This window comes from Corvus kubaryi, unplaced genomic scaffold (assembly GCF_017639235.1).
Source record: "Corvus kubaryi isolate FWS band 111438036 unplaced genomic scaffold, C.kubaryi_AGA036_p1.0 split1-37355, whole genome shotgun sequence".
In the NCBI taxonomy this organism is placed as follows: domain Eukaryota; kingdom Metazoa; phylum Chordata; class Aves; order Passeriformes; family Corvidae; genus Corvus; species Corvus kubaryi.
The window spans coordinates 2,692,239-2,705,860 of record NW_024582078.1 but is presented as its reverse complement, the minus strand read 5'-3'; the positions used below and the strand labels follow the sequence as shown (position 1 = coordinate 2,705,860).

At 63.1% G+C, this 13,622-nt stretch overlaps 1 protein-coding gene across 1 annotated transcript in view; it reads left to right on the top strand.

The window, feature by feature from the left end:
• The window catches only part of NUAK2 (NUAK family kinase 2), a 15,307-nt gene extending 7,265 nt beyond the window's left edge, over positions 1 to 8,042 (top strand). The window contains exons 2-7 of the mRNA XM_042013582.1: positions 2,304 to 2,424; positions 3,633 to 3,784; positions 4,594 to 4,659; positions 5,498 to 5,617; positions 5,849 to 5,981; positions 6,057 to 8,042. Coding sequence (XP_041869516.1) covers positions 2,304 to 2,424; positions 3,633 to 3,784; positions 4,594 to 4,659; positions 5,498 to 5,617; positions 5,849 to 5,981; positions 6,057 to 7,165 — 1,701 coding nt within the window. The 3' untranslated portion in view covers positions 7,166 to 8,042. The remainder of the gene's footprint in view (positions 1 to 2,303; positions 2,425 to 3,632; positions 3,785 to 4,593; positions 4,660 to 5,497; positions 5,618 to 5,848; positions 5,982 to 6,056) is intronic.
• Positions 8,043 to 13,622: the final 5,580 nt, after the last annotated feature.

The window sequence follows — 13,622 nt, the reverse complement described above, 5'->3', positions numbered from 1 at the left end:
TTTTTTTTTCTCCTTCCCCCTTTTCCCCCTCTGTGCTCAGGGTTGAATATCCAGCACCGTGGTGCTGCAAACCGCACCTGTTTGCGGGGCAGCCTCCACGCTCTTTCTTTCCCTCCCAGCCTGGAGTTTTTCCCAGCCTGGCTCCCGATCCCTGGCCCACAGCCAAGCCAAACACAACCGGGGGACCTCCCGTGGGACTCTCCTCGGTGTCACAAATGTAATTTAGGGGCCCGTGCTGGTGACAGGAGAAGGCAGCACCTGGAATATTCCAGAGCTTCTTTTGATCTCCAGGAAGGGGCGAAGCCTGGGCTGTTCCAGGGTGGATTTTAATCCATATTTCATGGAGCACGAAACGCTGCCCTCGCAGTCTGGAACAACTTCTGAAGCGCTGCCTGGGGTTGTAGCTTAATGCATTTTTCAGCAGCTGCTGAAAATACCTGTTCTGCCCCCAAAAAACTTTTAATTAAAAGCTTTTTTTTGCCTTGGAAAGCGCTCCCGAGCTCCCTGGGCTCCCAAGGAAGGCTCCAGTGGGATTCCTTGCGGCTGTTCCCCTGCAGGGGACTCTCCCGGTGGGGCTGTGGCACCGCCTGTCCCCGAGGCTGCTGTCCCGTCTCCAGGGGACATCCTCTGCTCCCAGCCCTCTTGGGCAGGGAAAGTTTGGGAACGAAGCTGCTGCCTGGCCCCACTGGGGGAGGATGGGATGGCTGCATCTGCCTGGAGGTCACTGATTTTGGGATCATGGTGAGGATCCAGCACTGCTCAATCCAGCCGGAGGCATCTCTTGGAGCTGCTCCATCTTTCCGTGGACTGTGGCTCTTGCCCTGAGCCCTGGCTCAGAATTTTGGGGGTGTGGGGGGAACAAAGGAAATGCTCTGTGAGCCCCCCAAACTCCTGAGGGTGCTGGGCTGGGTGCCAGGCGCTAGCAGGGGGATGGAAGGAGTGAGCCAGCAGGAGTCTGGGAGGCTGGCTGGCTGCAGGGAGGCTCTGCAGGGGTCAGGTAACTGGGGGAGCAGCGAAAAAAATTGTTAAAATTTAACCTGTTAAACAAAGGTCAGGGGAACGAAAACCTGGCTGGGCTTCCCAGAAGCGTTGAACACTTTCAGTATTGCTTTCTGCAGAAACTTGGGCCGCGGTTATTGAACCTCCCCTGGCCAGAGTCCGCCCTGCCCAGATCCTCCAGGAGCAATTCCTGCTCTGGCTGGTGCTGCCTGAGGTGGTTCAGTGCCATAAAAATGGGATTTGGGGCCAAAATGGGACTTCAGTGCCCACCCGAGCCCCCCTTTCAGGGGCTTCTCCCTGCCGAGATCTCGCTGGTTCCATGCCTGCTGCCACAGGCCTGGCTTAGCAAGGCTGGGTTTTGAGGAGCGAGGCTTCCAGCGCCCCTAAATCGCAGGGACACGAGGCTGAGCATCCCTCGGAGCAGCAGGAAGGTCCCCGTGTGGGCAGCTGGGGCCGGCAGGGGTCTGTGGCCCCTCTCGCCGTTGCTGGGAGACCGGCGGGGGGGTCCCTTGGCGGGATTAAAGCTGTTCCGCATTCTTGTCTGGGAGGGGAAAAGAGGGGAAAAAAAAAAAATGAAAGGTTCTGCTGGATTCAGTTGTAAATTCAGCCCTGGGAACGCATTGTGTGCCCACAGCTCCTTTGAAAGGGGATTAGAAGGCGTCTATTCTCCGGCACCTACTCCTCGTTCTCCTCCCCTTTCTCAACCTCCTTGTGGAGGAGAGCTTGAAAACCCAAAGGAAAGGCTGGAAAAAGCCGGGTCTCCCACCCCGTTCCGAGCGGGGATCTACTTTTGAATCCCAACTTTCTCTTACTCCTAGAAATAAAGTGGCTTAGGGGCAAACAAAACGCGAGGTGTGGGGTTTTCTTCCCCCTTTCCTGAGCCCAGGCACGGGCTGTTGTTGTTGTGGTTATCTCCCGAGTCATGTGTGCAGGGCGCATTCCTGCGCCTGGCCGTGCTCCAGCGGCGGCATAAAATCCATGCAAAGCCCAAAAATGAGGAGCAGAGCTGCGCTACCTGCGGGAGGAGGCTCGGGGAGCCCCCCAAAACGAGGAGCTGGCACGGGTGTTCCTCGGGGGGAGCTTCTCCCGTGCGTGCAGCAGCAGGAACTGGGAAGGATAAATCCCAAATCGATCAAATTCTCTTTTCCCAGAGCTGTTTCCATGGAGCTGCGCTGCTCAGCTCTTGGATACGGCACGTGGGGAAGCTGGGTGGTTGGGATCTTGGTTGTGAGCCCCTTCCTGAAATAGGGAGCGGGGAATTTCTTGCTTTGGGAATTCACAGTCCCCTCTGTGCTCATCTGCAGGTGGCCATCAAATCCATCCGGAAAGACAAAATCAAGGATGAGCAGGACCTTGTCCACATCCGGAGGGAGATTGAGATCATGTCCTCCCTCAACCACCCCCACATCATCGCTGTGCACGAAGGTGAGGCCTCTGCTCCCCTCCCTTTTCCAGCTGCATCCATGATCGGAGCCTCCTGAACGGGGGGGGCCCTTGGAGTGGGTTTGGCCCGGCTGTGTGGGTTCAGCCCGGCCCTCTCCTCCCTTCCAGGACCTGGCTCCCGTTCCCGGTGACTCAGCAGGGAAAGCAGATGCTCCCGGGCTGTGCTTTCCCCGCCGAGGGGAAATACCTGCTCCAGAAATAGCCCTTCCTGTGCCGTCCCTCCCTCCCAGACAGGGAATCCAGCTCCACATGTGGATTTTGGGAGCTGGAAGCCTCGGTGGGGCTGTGGAGGGAGGCTGAGCTGTGCTGCGGAGCAGGGGCTGTGTGTGGCTGTGGCGGACGCTCATCCCGGAGAATTTGGGATCTCCGTGGATCCACTCTGAGCCCGAGGCAGGATTTAATCTCAGTCCTGGAGTCCTCCTCATTCCCTCCCCCGGGGCACTGGAAAACCAAACCACAGAGTGCTGGGAGAGTTCCTGGTGCTGCCGGGCTTGGCTTTATGGCCAGGGCCGGGCTTTGCTACCGGCGGGGGTTGGGATAACCCAAGGGAGATTCCTCCAGGTCCAACCAGAACCGGGCTCAGCCCAAATCCGCAGGTGGGTCAGGCTTTGCAGACACCGAGTCCTTGGGCTGGAACCTGCTCTGCCCCTGCTCCCGGCGCTTGGGAGGGCTCCAGAGCCCTTTTGTCCTCCAAACAAAAGCGAGCGGGCTGGCAGCTCCTCCGCCGTGTTTGCGAGGGCTGAGTCACACCGGCGGCTGGAATTCAAAAACACCGAGGTGGCTTTCTGCAAACAGGAAGAAAACGCTCCGGCTCCTGGCTCCAGCCAGAGCCTTTTTTGGGAGCAGTGGGAACAGGCAGGAAGGTCACTGGCGGTGCCAGTGCTGTCGCCTTCCCCCCTGGAGGGGGATTCCAGCAAAGAGCCGCACGCCTGAGTCGCCCCGGTGGTGGCAGAGCCTCGGTGGTGGCACAGCTGCTGGGCCAGCAGCCCCGGTGGCACTGGGGGATGTGGGTGACAGCTCTGGTGTCTCCCCTGACCTGCAGGTCCCTGTTTAGGCCAAGGCTGAGGGCAGCGATTGGGGTGGGCAGCGTTAGGGTCAATCAGGGCTTCAGCTGCTCGTTAACAGCGATGTCCTAATGAGCATTCCCACAGTCCCGAGGATCCCTCCTAACCCTTCCCCACGTCCCGCAGTGTTTGAGAACAGCAGCAAGATCGTCATCGTGATGGAATACGCCAGCAAAGGGGACCTGTACGACTACATCAGCGAGCGGCAGCGGCTCTCGGAGCAGGAGGCGCGGCACTTCTTCCGCCAGGTCGTGTCCGCCGTCTACTACTGCCACAAGGTGGGCTGGCACCGCGCTTCCCGATGCTTTCCCGGTGCTTTCCCGGCGGGAGAGCGGCTGGATGGGCTCCTGAGAGCTCCGCCCTGCAGCAGAGGGCTGGGGAGGGATGCAGCCCCGCGGACGGTGAGAGGAGCTCGTGGCTCTGCGCCTTTCCCAGGAGAAGGGTTAATGCTGCCTTTGTCTGAAGGGTGTGGCAGTGCCCCGGCAGCTTTTGGGAGGTCCTGGCCTCGGCTGCTGCGGTGTGGGGGTGACTAACCCTGGGAGGTGTCACCTCCCCTGCCACCCAACCAGACGGAGACGCCCAGGGCTGCCCGCGGGGCTGGAAGCCAAGCCCTGGGTCACCTGTCCTGCTCCTGACGGGAACGTGAAGCTGCAGGACCCTCCCCGGGGCTGTGGGATGATGCCCTGGCGGGACCAGGGTCTCCCAGGAGGATGCTCCAAGGCTGTGCCTCAGTCCTCGGTGGGAGCAGGGGGTGGCAGGGCAGCTCCTGACCCCAAGGCACATCGGGGTCTCGCTCAGCTGGGCGCAGCAGGCCCTGGCCAAGCAGGAGCTGTGCCCTGGTGGGGCTGGCACCAGGTGCTGGGGACAATGGAGGAGCCCAGGGTGGCACCTGGTGCAGGCACCTCCCTGCTCCTGCTGCCGAGCAGAGCCAGACCTGGTGGCACCCGGGCCACACCCAGCGCTGTGCGCGGCTCCTCTGCCCTGCTCGCCGTGCCCTGACCGGCAGTGACCTCCCTCCCGGTGTGCCGGACTTCCCCTCCCTCAAACCCTCCGCGAATTAACCCCGGCTCTCCCGCCCTTCCCACAGAACGGGATCGTCCACCGGGACCTGAAGCTGGAGAACATCCTGCTGGATGCCAACGGGAACATCAAGGTGAGGGGCTGGCACGGCCTGGCCGCGCTCGGGGGTCACCCGAGGGGAGCTGCCCAGCGTGGAGGGACAAGGGGTGACCACAGCACCTCAGTCCCCTCAGGGCTTCCCGGAGCTCTGGCACTGCCTGGGAATGCGGTTTGCCTGGGAAAAACAGAGCCTGGCAGATCTGGCAAAGCCATAAGTGATATCTGCCTGCTGATAAGGGGGCAAAGTCTGCGCACCCAGATCAATGCTGGGTGGATGAGAAGAGCTCTTTTCCTGGTTTCTGTGCGTGCCAGCCAGGAAATCCCAGCTCCAGGGGCCCCGAGTGATGCTTTCTGCCAGGGAGGAAGGGCACGGGGCGGCCTCGGCTGGAGATCCCTGCGGTCACTGATAACGGGCTGCGGGATTTATCTCCAGCAGGGATGATTTTGCAATGGAGCTCGCGGGCAGCCACAGAAGCTCCTGCTTGGTGTGAGGTGACAGCCGTAATGAGGATAATGAGTACCTGTGCAAGGTACTCATTATCCTGGGGTGCCTGGGAATGAGCTGGAGGAGAGCCTAGAAGCCCTTCCAACCTCACCTTCCCACTCTGCTCCCACTGCCAGGGCCGCAGGGCAGCCGCTGCCGTGGCTGGGATGAGGCTTTTGGGAGGCAGAGAGCAACAGGAGCAACCTTGGGGTGGAAAACCAGGCTGGAGGTGCCCCCAGAGGGGGTTCAGAACCAAAGGCAGCCCTGGTTTGGGGCAGGCTCATCGCTGGAGAGGTCCAGGGAAACTTTCAGCCTTGGGAACTTTGGGAAAGGGAACTTTGGGAAAGGGAACTTTGCCGCTGGATGACAGCCGTGTTTGTCCCCCCAGATTGCAGATTTCGGGCTGTCCAACGTTTTCCAGCAGGACAAACTCCTGCAGACCTACTGCGGCAGCCCCCTGTACGCGTCCCCCGAGATCATCAACGGCCGGCCCTACAAGGGCCCCGAGGTTGGTTGTGCCTCCCTGCCAGGTGTGGGAATTGCTCCGGGGGTTTTTGGGATAACGGGACCCCTGAGCCCGGGCACTGCGGGGTGGGTGCATGTGCTGAGCTCCTGCCCCATGCCCTGTCCCCTCCTGTGGCTGCTGCCATCCTGGGAGCCCTGATGAGACTGTGGCAGGATGGGGACCAGGACAGCCCAGTCCTGCTGTCCCCTCCAGGCTCCTCTGTCCCTTTCCCAGGTGGACAGCTGGTCCCTGGGTGTCCTCCTCTACATCCTGGTCCACGGCACGATGCCCTTCGATGGCCACGACTACAAGACTCTGGTCAAGCAGATCACGAGCGGGGACTACCGGGAGCCCACGAAGCTCTCAGGTAGGGCCGCCCCCATCCCCCTGTGTGTCCCCCATCCCCGTGTCCCCTCCCGTGCCTGATCTGTCCCTTCCCCAGATGCCTGCGGGCTGATCCGGTGGATGCTGATGGTGAACCCGGAGCGCCGGGCCACCATCGAGGACATCGCCACGCACTGGTGGGTCAACTGGGGCTACAAGATGCCTCTGGGCGAGCAGGAGCTGCTGCGGGAGAGCGAATCCCCGCTGGCCACGGTGGCCGAGTGGCTGCGCCGCTCGTCCCGGCCGCTGCTGGAGAACGGCTCCAAGGTGCGCTGCTTCCTGAAGCAGCACATCCCCGGCGTGGCCCTGGAGCGGCAGCGCTCCCTCAAGAAGTCCAAGAAGGAGAACGACGTCTCCCACGCGCTGCAGGAGCCGCCCGCGGGCCCCGAGAACCCCTCCAAGTCCATCCTCAAGCGGCCCAAGGGCATCCTGAAGAAGAGGAACTCCTATGAGCAGAAGGTGCCCGGCCCCGGCCCCCCGCCAGCGGAGGATGGGGAGGGGGTCCCCGCGGGGCTCTCCCGGGTCCTGTCCTCTGGAATGGTGCCCCGCGGCACCGGCACGGGAGCGGCGCCCGCGGCCATGCCCAAGAAGGGAATCCTGAAGAAGCCCTCGGCCAGGGAGTCGGGGTATTACTCGTCCCTGGAGTGCTGCGAGTCCGGGGATGTGCTGGACGCGGGCAGCTTGGACCTGGACGAGAGCGTGTTTGCCGAGCCGCCCTCCCCGGCGCGGGGCCCGCAGGGGCTCCCAGCCCGCAGGAAAGGAATCCTCAAGCACAACGGGAAATTCTCCTCGGGCAGCGCCGAGCCGGGGACCCCCCCCGGGAGGGGCTTCGGGGGCTTCAGCGAGGTGCCGCTGCCGCAGGGCCCCCGCGCCCGGCCGGCCAGCGCCGTCAGCGAGGACAGCATCCTGTCCACCGAGTCCTTCGACCAGCTGGACCTGCCCGCCCGCGGCCCCCCCGGCGCCGGGGCCATGCGGGGCTGCGTGTCCGCCGACAGCCTCCTGCGGCTGGAGGAGGAGGAGGAGCGGGAGGAAGGGCGGCGGCTGCGCCGCTGGACTGTCACCCACTGCCGCAGCCCCTTGGCGGAGAGCAGAGCGTCCCTGGCGGGCTGTGACAATGTCACCGAGCTCTACCGGCGCGCTGTGGCCGTCGGGGTGAAGCTGAGCTGAGGCCACCTCCCTCCCCGCAGGGCTCGCCCGGGGTGGTGCATTTTGGGGAGGGGGCTGAGCCCTCCCTGCCTTCCCCGGGGCTGCTGGTGCTGCTGATCCACGTCCCACGGATTTATTTGGCAGCCTCGGTGGTGGTGGGGGGTGCCCCAGGGCCAGGACATTTAATGGACCAAAGAGCCCAGAGTGACCCCCGAGGAGGGGCTGGGGGGTCCCGGAGGTGCCTCGCCACCGTCCTCCCCTCTCAAACAGGCTCATCTCATGGCGGGGATGAAAGCAAGGGGTTGAGGGGGGCCATTTTTGTTTTCTTTGCACTGTTTTTTGGCTGCACAAGGTAATGGAGGGGGCGGGTGATATACCTCAAACAAGCTGGAGATGTAGCAGGGTGCTGGGAGGGCTCAAAGGTGCTGCCCGTGGGCTGGGCTTTGGGAGGTGCTGGTGGCCAAAGCGCCCAGGCCACGGCTCTGCCCTCTCCTGAGTGCTGAGAAACCCGAACTGGATGTGGCCGAAAGCCCGGGCTGAGGAAGGCTGTGACGCCGACAACTCACTGGCATGTGGAAAAAAAAAAAAAAAAAAAAAAGAGAAAAAGAAGAAAAAAAAGGTGCCTTTGGAGAGGCACCGGGTCTTTATTTATTGATTTATTGCCTCTGTCCAAGCTGCTGTGGAGGGCAGCAGCACGGGAGGTGTCCGGCTGCACAGCGGCCTCCCAGGGGTGTTTCTGGGGAGGTGGCTGTGCCCCGGTGTCCCACGGCTCCCTTGCACTATTGCCGCGTGTGCTCGCTGGCCCTTTCCCCTCTCTAGGGGCGTGCGGGCGTTTTCCCTCCCTCCTACAGCACGGGCTGGAGCAAAACTTTAAATTAAAAGCAAATGGTAAAGCTGAGTTGTCACCTTGATTGCTGGGGGTGAGGGAGGGGCTGCCCGGGCCAGGCTCCTGCCCCTGTCCCTGTTCCTTTCCCGTTGGGATGGGGCCGTGCTCCGGCCCAGGTGAGGGTGGGTGAGCTCAGACACGTCCTGCAGGGTGGAACAACTCTGTGCGCTCAGCCCCTCCTCAAACTGGGTTTAACTGGTGCTTCCCCAGCGCTCTGTGGTACTGAACTGGGACTGGGCGCATCCCTGATGTGGGGGCTCAGCACCCCCGGGAGTGGGACCAGCTGGATTTTGAGGCTGAGCAGCTGCTGGACCAGCAGAGCCCAAAATTCAGGGAAAGCTGTGATGGAAGTGGGGCAGTGGGGGATCACGAACCCCTTCTCCCCTCCCCACTGTGGGCAGCCCCCTGTCCCAGCGCCGCCCGCACATTCCTGGACCGGGGTGGGTTTAGATATGGGGAATATCTCCGGGTTTTGGCTGCCTCTCCACCCTTTCCCTTCACCCCCTTCCCCCGCTGCGCCATGGAAACCCATTTCACTGCTCCGCAACCATTTCCCGTTTCCAGTCGGGTTAATCGGAGCCCTTCCGCGCCTTCTCCCTCCCAGGGCGCAGCAGGGCTATGCCCGGAATGCCACCCCTTGTCCCACCAGGCTGCGGCCGGGGGGGGTCACCGCGCTCGGCCCCGCGCCGCGCATTCCCCGCGTGCTTCCCGAGCCTCTGAGAAACTCGGGAGCGCTCAAAGCCGCTCCGAGGGCGGCCAGCTGAGCCTGGGCAAAGTCCCGGTGCCCCGGGAGCTGCCAGGGTGGGATGGGATGGGATGGGATGGGATGGGATGGGATGGGATGAGCCGCGCCTGGAGCAGAGGCTCCTTTTCGGGTTCGGTGTTGGAGCATCCCGGGATGCCGCAGCCCCGTTTCTTTCGGGATTTGCTGGAAAACGTCCCCGCGTGCTGGTTTGGAGCCGCGGCAGCTCTGGGTGGGCACCGCTGCGTGCGAGGAACGCGCTGCCCGCCCCATCCCGGGTGCTGGGGTCGGGGTCAGCTCAGCCCGACCCTGAGTTGTGGCAGCTCCCTGGGGCTGCTCCGAGTCCCTTCCCACCTTATCCCGGGCCACAGCGCTGGGAAGGGTGGGAAATGCCCTTGGAGGGCTGGATGAGGAGGCAGCCAGAGCCCGAGGGCACCTCGGTGTCCGTGGGAGGGGTGCGGTGACCGCCCCCCATCCCTGCGCTCCAGGAATTCCCCCGCCAGCCCCTGGAAACGCTCCTTTCATCCCAGCGCTGATTTCCGCCGCCTCCGAGCCCCCCTGTCAGCCCCCCACCATTATTCACGGCTCTTTCATCCATCCAGCCCTTTCATCCCGAGGATTGGCAATTCCCGCAGCCCCCGCCGCGCCCTGCCCGGCCCCGCGGGGGTTTGGGGCGGCTGGAAATGACCTCAGCCGCGTTTTGCTGAGAAAATGCCATTTTTTGGGGCTGACTTCAGCCCCAAATGCTGCGGTCGCTGCCCAGCAGGGTGTGGGAGCGGGGCTGGGCTCCTGCCGAGATGGCTCCGGGAACAGGGAAACCGGGAGAAACTCCCGGAGATGAACTGTGCAGGAGGATGAGGGGATGCCGGCGGGTTTGGAGCACAGCGGGTTGTCCCGTGGGTTTGTATCCACTGATCCCAGCTTCCCTGGTCGCTATCCCATGGGATTATCCAGGTGAGGCCAGCCTGGACCCTTCTCCCAGCTGGTCCTGGGGGAAACTGGTGCTTCCCACTGCTGCATCCCAGGATTTGGGACTGCCACCATCCCCGAAGGACAGGTGTAGGGACTTCCGGGCATGGGAATTGGGCATTCCCGAAGATTTTTCATGGGAATGCTGGGGTGGGTGGTGTGTCTGTGCCTCTCTGGGTCACCCCGGGCTTGGACCCCACCCTCATCTGGGGGCTGCTTTGGGATCCACATCCCCGTGTGACCCCCGCCCCCCTTCCTCCCTGAACAAGGGGGGAAGAAGGGAATTTTTGGGGCCGGAGCTGCCGTGAGCTGGCTGGGGGAGCAGAGCGAGCGGCTCCAGCACCACTCCCGGAGGATTTCCCGGCAGAGAGGAGCTGTGGGCGCTCCCCTGGCCCCGGGGAGCTGCCGGGGCCCTGAGTCAGCCCCGGCACCGGCTCCTGCCCGGGCTTGCGCCGGGAATCCCGGATCCAGCGAGCCCTTATTTGGGATTTGGGAGCGGGGCGGGAGGAGCGGGCCCGGGGGGACGCGGGGGTGACCCCGGGGACAGCCGGCAGCCAAAGCCACCACTCGTGTTGGGAATGCAGCGTGGGGACGGGGCTGGATCCCGCTGGAGCTTCCCAGAACCTGTCGCACCGCTGGGAAGGGGATGGATGGAGGGCCGCAGGCAGCGCTCATTAACTGATGGCTCCTAATGACGCCCAGAGCAGCTCAGGGATGCCCCTGGAGCTCTGGAATTTGGGTGTCGCCTCCCCTCCGGCCACGCTCCTTCCTTGGAACCTTGGGATTGTTCCTTCCGCTCGGAATCTCCCGTTGTCGGTTTTCCCGTCCTCAGGTTTCGTGCTGGAGCCCTTTGTTGTGTGCCTGACACATCGGGGGCCCAGAGCCAGGGATGTTTCTGAGACATTTTGTCAGAACTTTGAGAGCCGGAACAATTAACACAACAAAGTTGAGGCGTTCCTTTGCCTCTGATTCTTTCAAAGTGCGTTTGGTTGGGCTTTTTTCCCTTTTTTTGTAGTTTTTTTTTCTTTTTAAAGGTGCCTCCACAACCACCTGCTTGATTGCGGATTTCTTTGAAGATCTGAAGGAGAGAAATCCCCACATGAAAGTCCTCCCATCTTCAATGGCACCGAGCTGCAGCCCGGAGCAGCCAAAAAAGGGGAGAAAGCGGCGCCTGGAAGCTTTGATCCCGATTTCCTGGAGCACAGGGAATGGCTGCGTCACATCTGAGCCGAAAATGCAACCCCAGACCCCACTGGGGACCTGGTTAGCCAAGCTCTGGTGGCCGCTCTGGAGCTCCTGTGCCCTCCCGGAGCTGTGCTGATGATGTTCTTTGGGCTGCTGGGTTTCTGCTGGCAGATTTCTCCAAGCAGGACAACTCTGCCCATCCCTCCACGCCAGAAACTCTGGGATGTGCAGTGGAATGGGACAGAGGGGATCAGCTCCAGCACTGCTGGAGCACAATTTGTGGCTGTGGGACCATCAGGACATCTCCTGTCCTTCCCATCCTTTCCAGGATCCACCCCATCATGCCTGCCCTGAGCTGATGGGATGTGGGAACCACAAACCATAAAACCACGGAATATCCCGAGCTGGGAGGACCCACAAGGATCATGGAGCCAACTCCCGACCACGGCCCCTCACGCCGGCCCTTCGGCTGCTCCCGGGACACTCCAGGCTGGCACAAGCCGCTGGCTCTCACCCCTCGGGCACCGTCTGGGAGCAGCCCTGACAGCGCAGTGACTCAGGTGGCCCTGTGGGTCACCAGGGGTTGTGACACCTCCTGTCACCACCACGTCACGGCGATGGCAGCTCCGCGGTGCCCAGGCCGGCGCCCCCAGGGCTCCGCAGCGCACGGGGAAAGCCGGAGGGACCCCAACACCGTCACCCTCCCGGCTGGGGCTGCCCGGTGGTGGGCACGAGGCTGCTGCCAGCCCGGCCAGGCGGAGCGGGAGGCTCCAAAAGCCTCTGCCCGGAGCCATTTCTGCCTCATCCGGGAGGCTCCATCCCCATCCCAGCGCTCATCCCGTGTCTCACACGGGAAGGGAGCGCGGCACCGCTGGCAGCTGCAGGCGAGGGCGATTTTCCCAGCGGATCCGGCTGCCTGGGAATGCAAAGCAGCAGCCAGACAGGTTTCTTGGAAGGGCCGGGCCTGGCGGATCCCGAATTCGGGACGCTGGTCCCCAGCCAAGCCGGGCTGGGAATGCTGCCGATCCAGCGAGGCCACGCTTCGCATCCGCCGGCACCGGAGCGACCGCGGGGCTCCGGCTGGTGCAGCTGGAACCCGGGGAACGCCAGCCCCCAGCTCCCCGCAGGGCCCGGGCGGCTGCTCCGCGCTCAGGGGTTTGCCCGGCCTGGGACATCGCTGCCGTGGCAGGGCCAGGTTTGCATCCCGGTGGGAATTTCCGGCTGAGAAGCGGGCTGGGCTCTTGCCTCACCTGCTTTTGCAAGAAGCAGCCGGGGGAAGCGGTTCGGCCGGCTCTGGCGGGGAGGAGCGGGCTGGCATCCTGGCACGGCGACAGCATCTGGGTGTGCCACCTCCGCGCCGAGCCGGTGGCAACCCCGCGCTCGCCAGGCCGGTTCGCCGCGGCCCCGGGGGAGCCCCGCCAGCCTCCCGTGCCTGCTTTGCACGCGTGGGAAGGGCTTGAGAAGGGAGCGCGGGGTTATTCCCACGGGGCAGCGATCCCGGCAGCCGTGCCCGGCATTCCCCGGGCTCGGGGAGGGGTGGGATGTGCAGGGCAGGGGGCTGAGGTGGGCACGGAGAGCTTGGAGGGACAGCTCCGATCTCTGCTCCCCGCGCCACTGACGGGACCCAGGGAACGGCTGGAGCTGGGCCAGGAAGGGTTGGGTTGGATTTTAGGGAAAGGTTCTTCCCGCAGAGGTGGCACTGCCCAGGCTCCCCAGGGAATGGTCACTGTCGCGAACCTTCCAGAACTCCAGGAGCGTTGGGACAACGCTCCCAGGGATGCCCAGGGTGGGATTTTGGCATCCGCCATCGACCCGCGAGTCCCGCCAGCCCTCGGGGAGCCCCGCGATCAAGGATTTCTCTAATCTTATCTCACTGTCTCTCTGCCGCTTTCCCCTGCGCGCCCTCCCCTCGCTGCCCTCCCCTCCCCTCCCCTCCCTTTGTAGCCGCCCGCCAGCCCCGCTCCCCGCTCCAGCCCTGGGCTTTGATCCCGGGAAGGAGCAATTGATCCTCCTTATCTTTATTGTGGTAGAGACATTCCCAGCACTGCCCTTAATTAAATTCCTCTCCACTTTTCTCCACGAGCATCTCTCCCCGCCAACCCCGGACGATGATTTATTTTTAAACGTGCAATTAAATAATTGGATTGGCCACGAGTGGGACACGGCCGGGGCTCTGCTCCGGTGCTGGGGGCGAGCTCGGGGCTGCCAGGGTCACACGAGCTCGAGGGACTGCTGGTCATCCTGTGGTGGTGGCACTGGTCCCAGGGGCCATGGTGACATTGGCACTGGTCACAGTGACATGCGGATGACCCACAGTAGTCCAGGCACTGGCACTGGGCATTGGCACCAGTTGTGGTGACCACAGCAACACAGGGATGGCCCACAGTGGCACAGACACTGGCCATGGTGGCACTGGTCACAGTAGCATAGGCACTGGCCATGGAGGCACAGGCACAATTCACGGCGGCATTGGCATTGGCCATGGTGATATTTGCACTGGTCAGTGACACGGGGATGGCCCACAGTGGCACAGACACTGACTGTGGTGGCACTGGCACCTGCCGTGGTGACATTGGCACTGGTCACAGCGACATGGGGACGGCCCACAGTAGCCCAGGCACTGGCAGTGTTGGCACTGACACTGGCCATAGTGGCCCTGGCACCTGCCGTGGTGGCCCTGGCCACGCCAGGTGAGT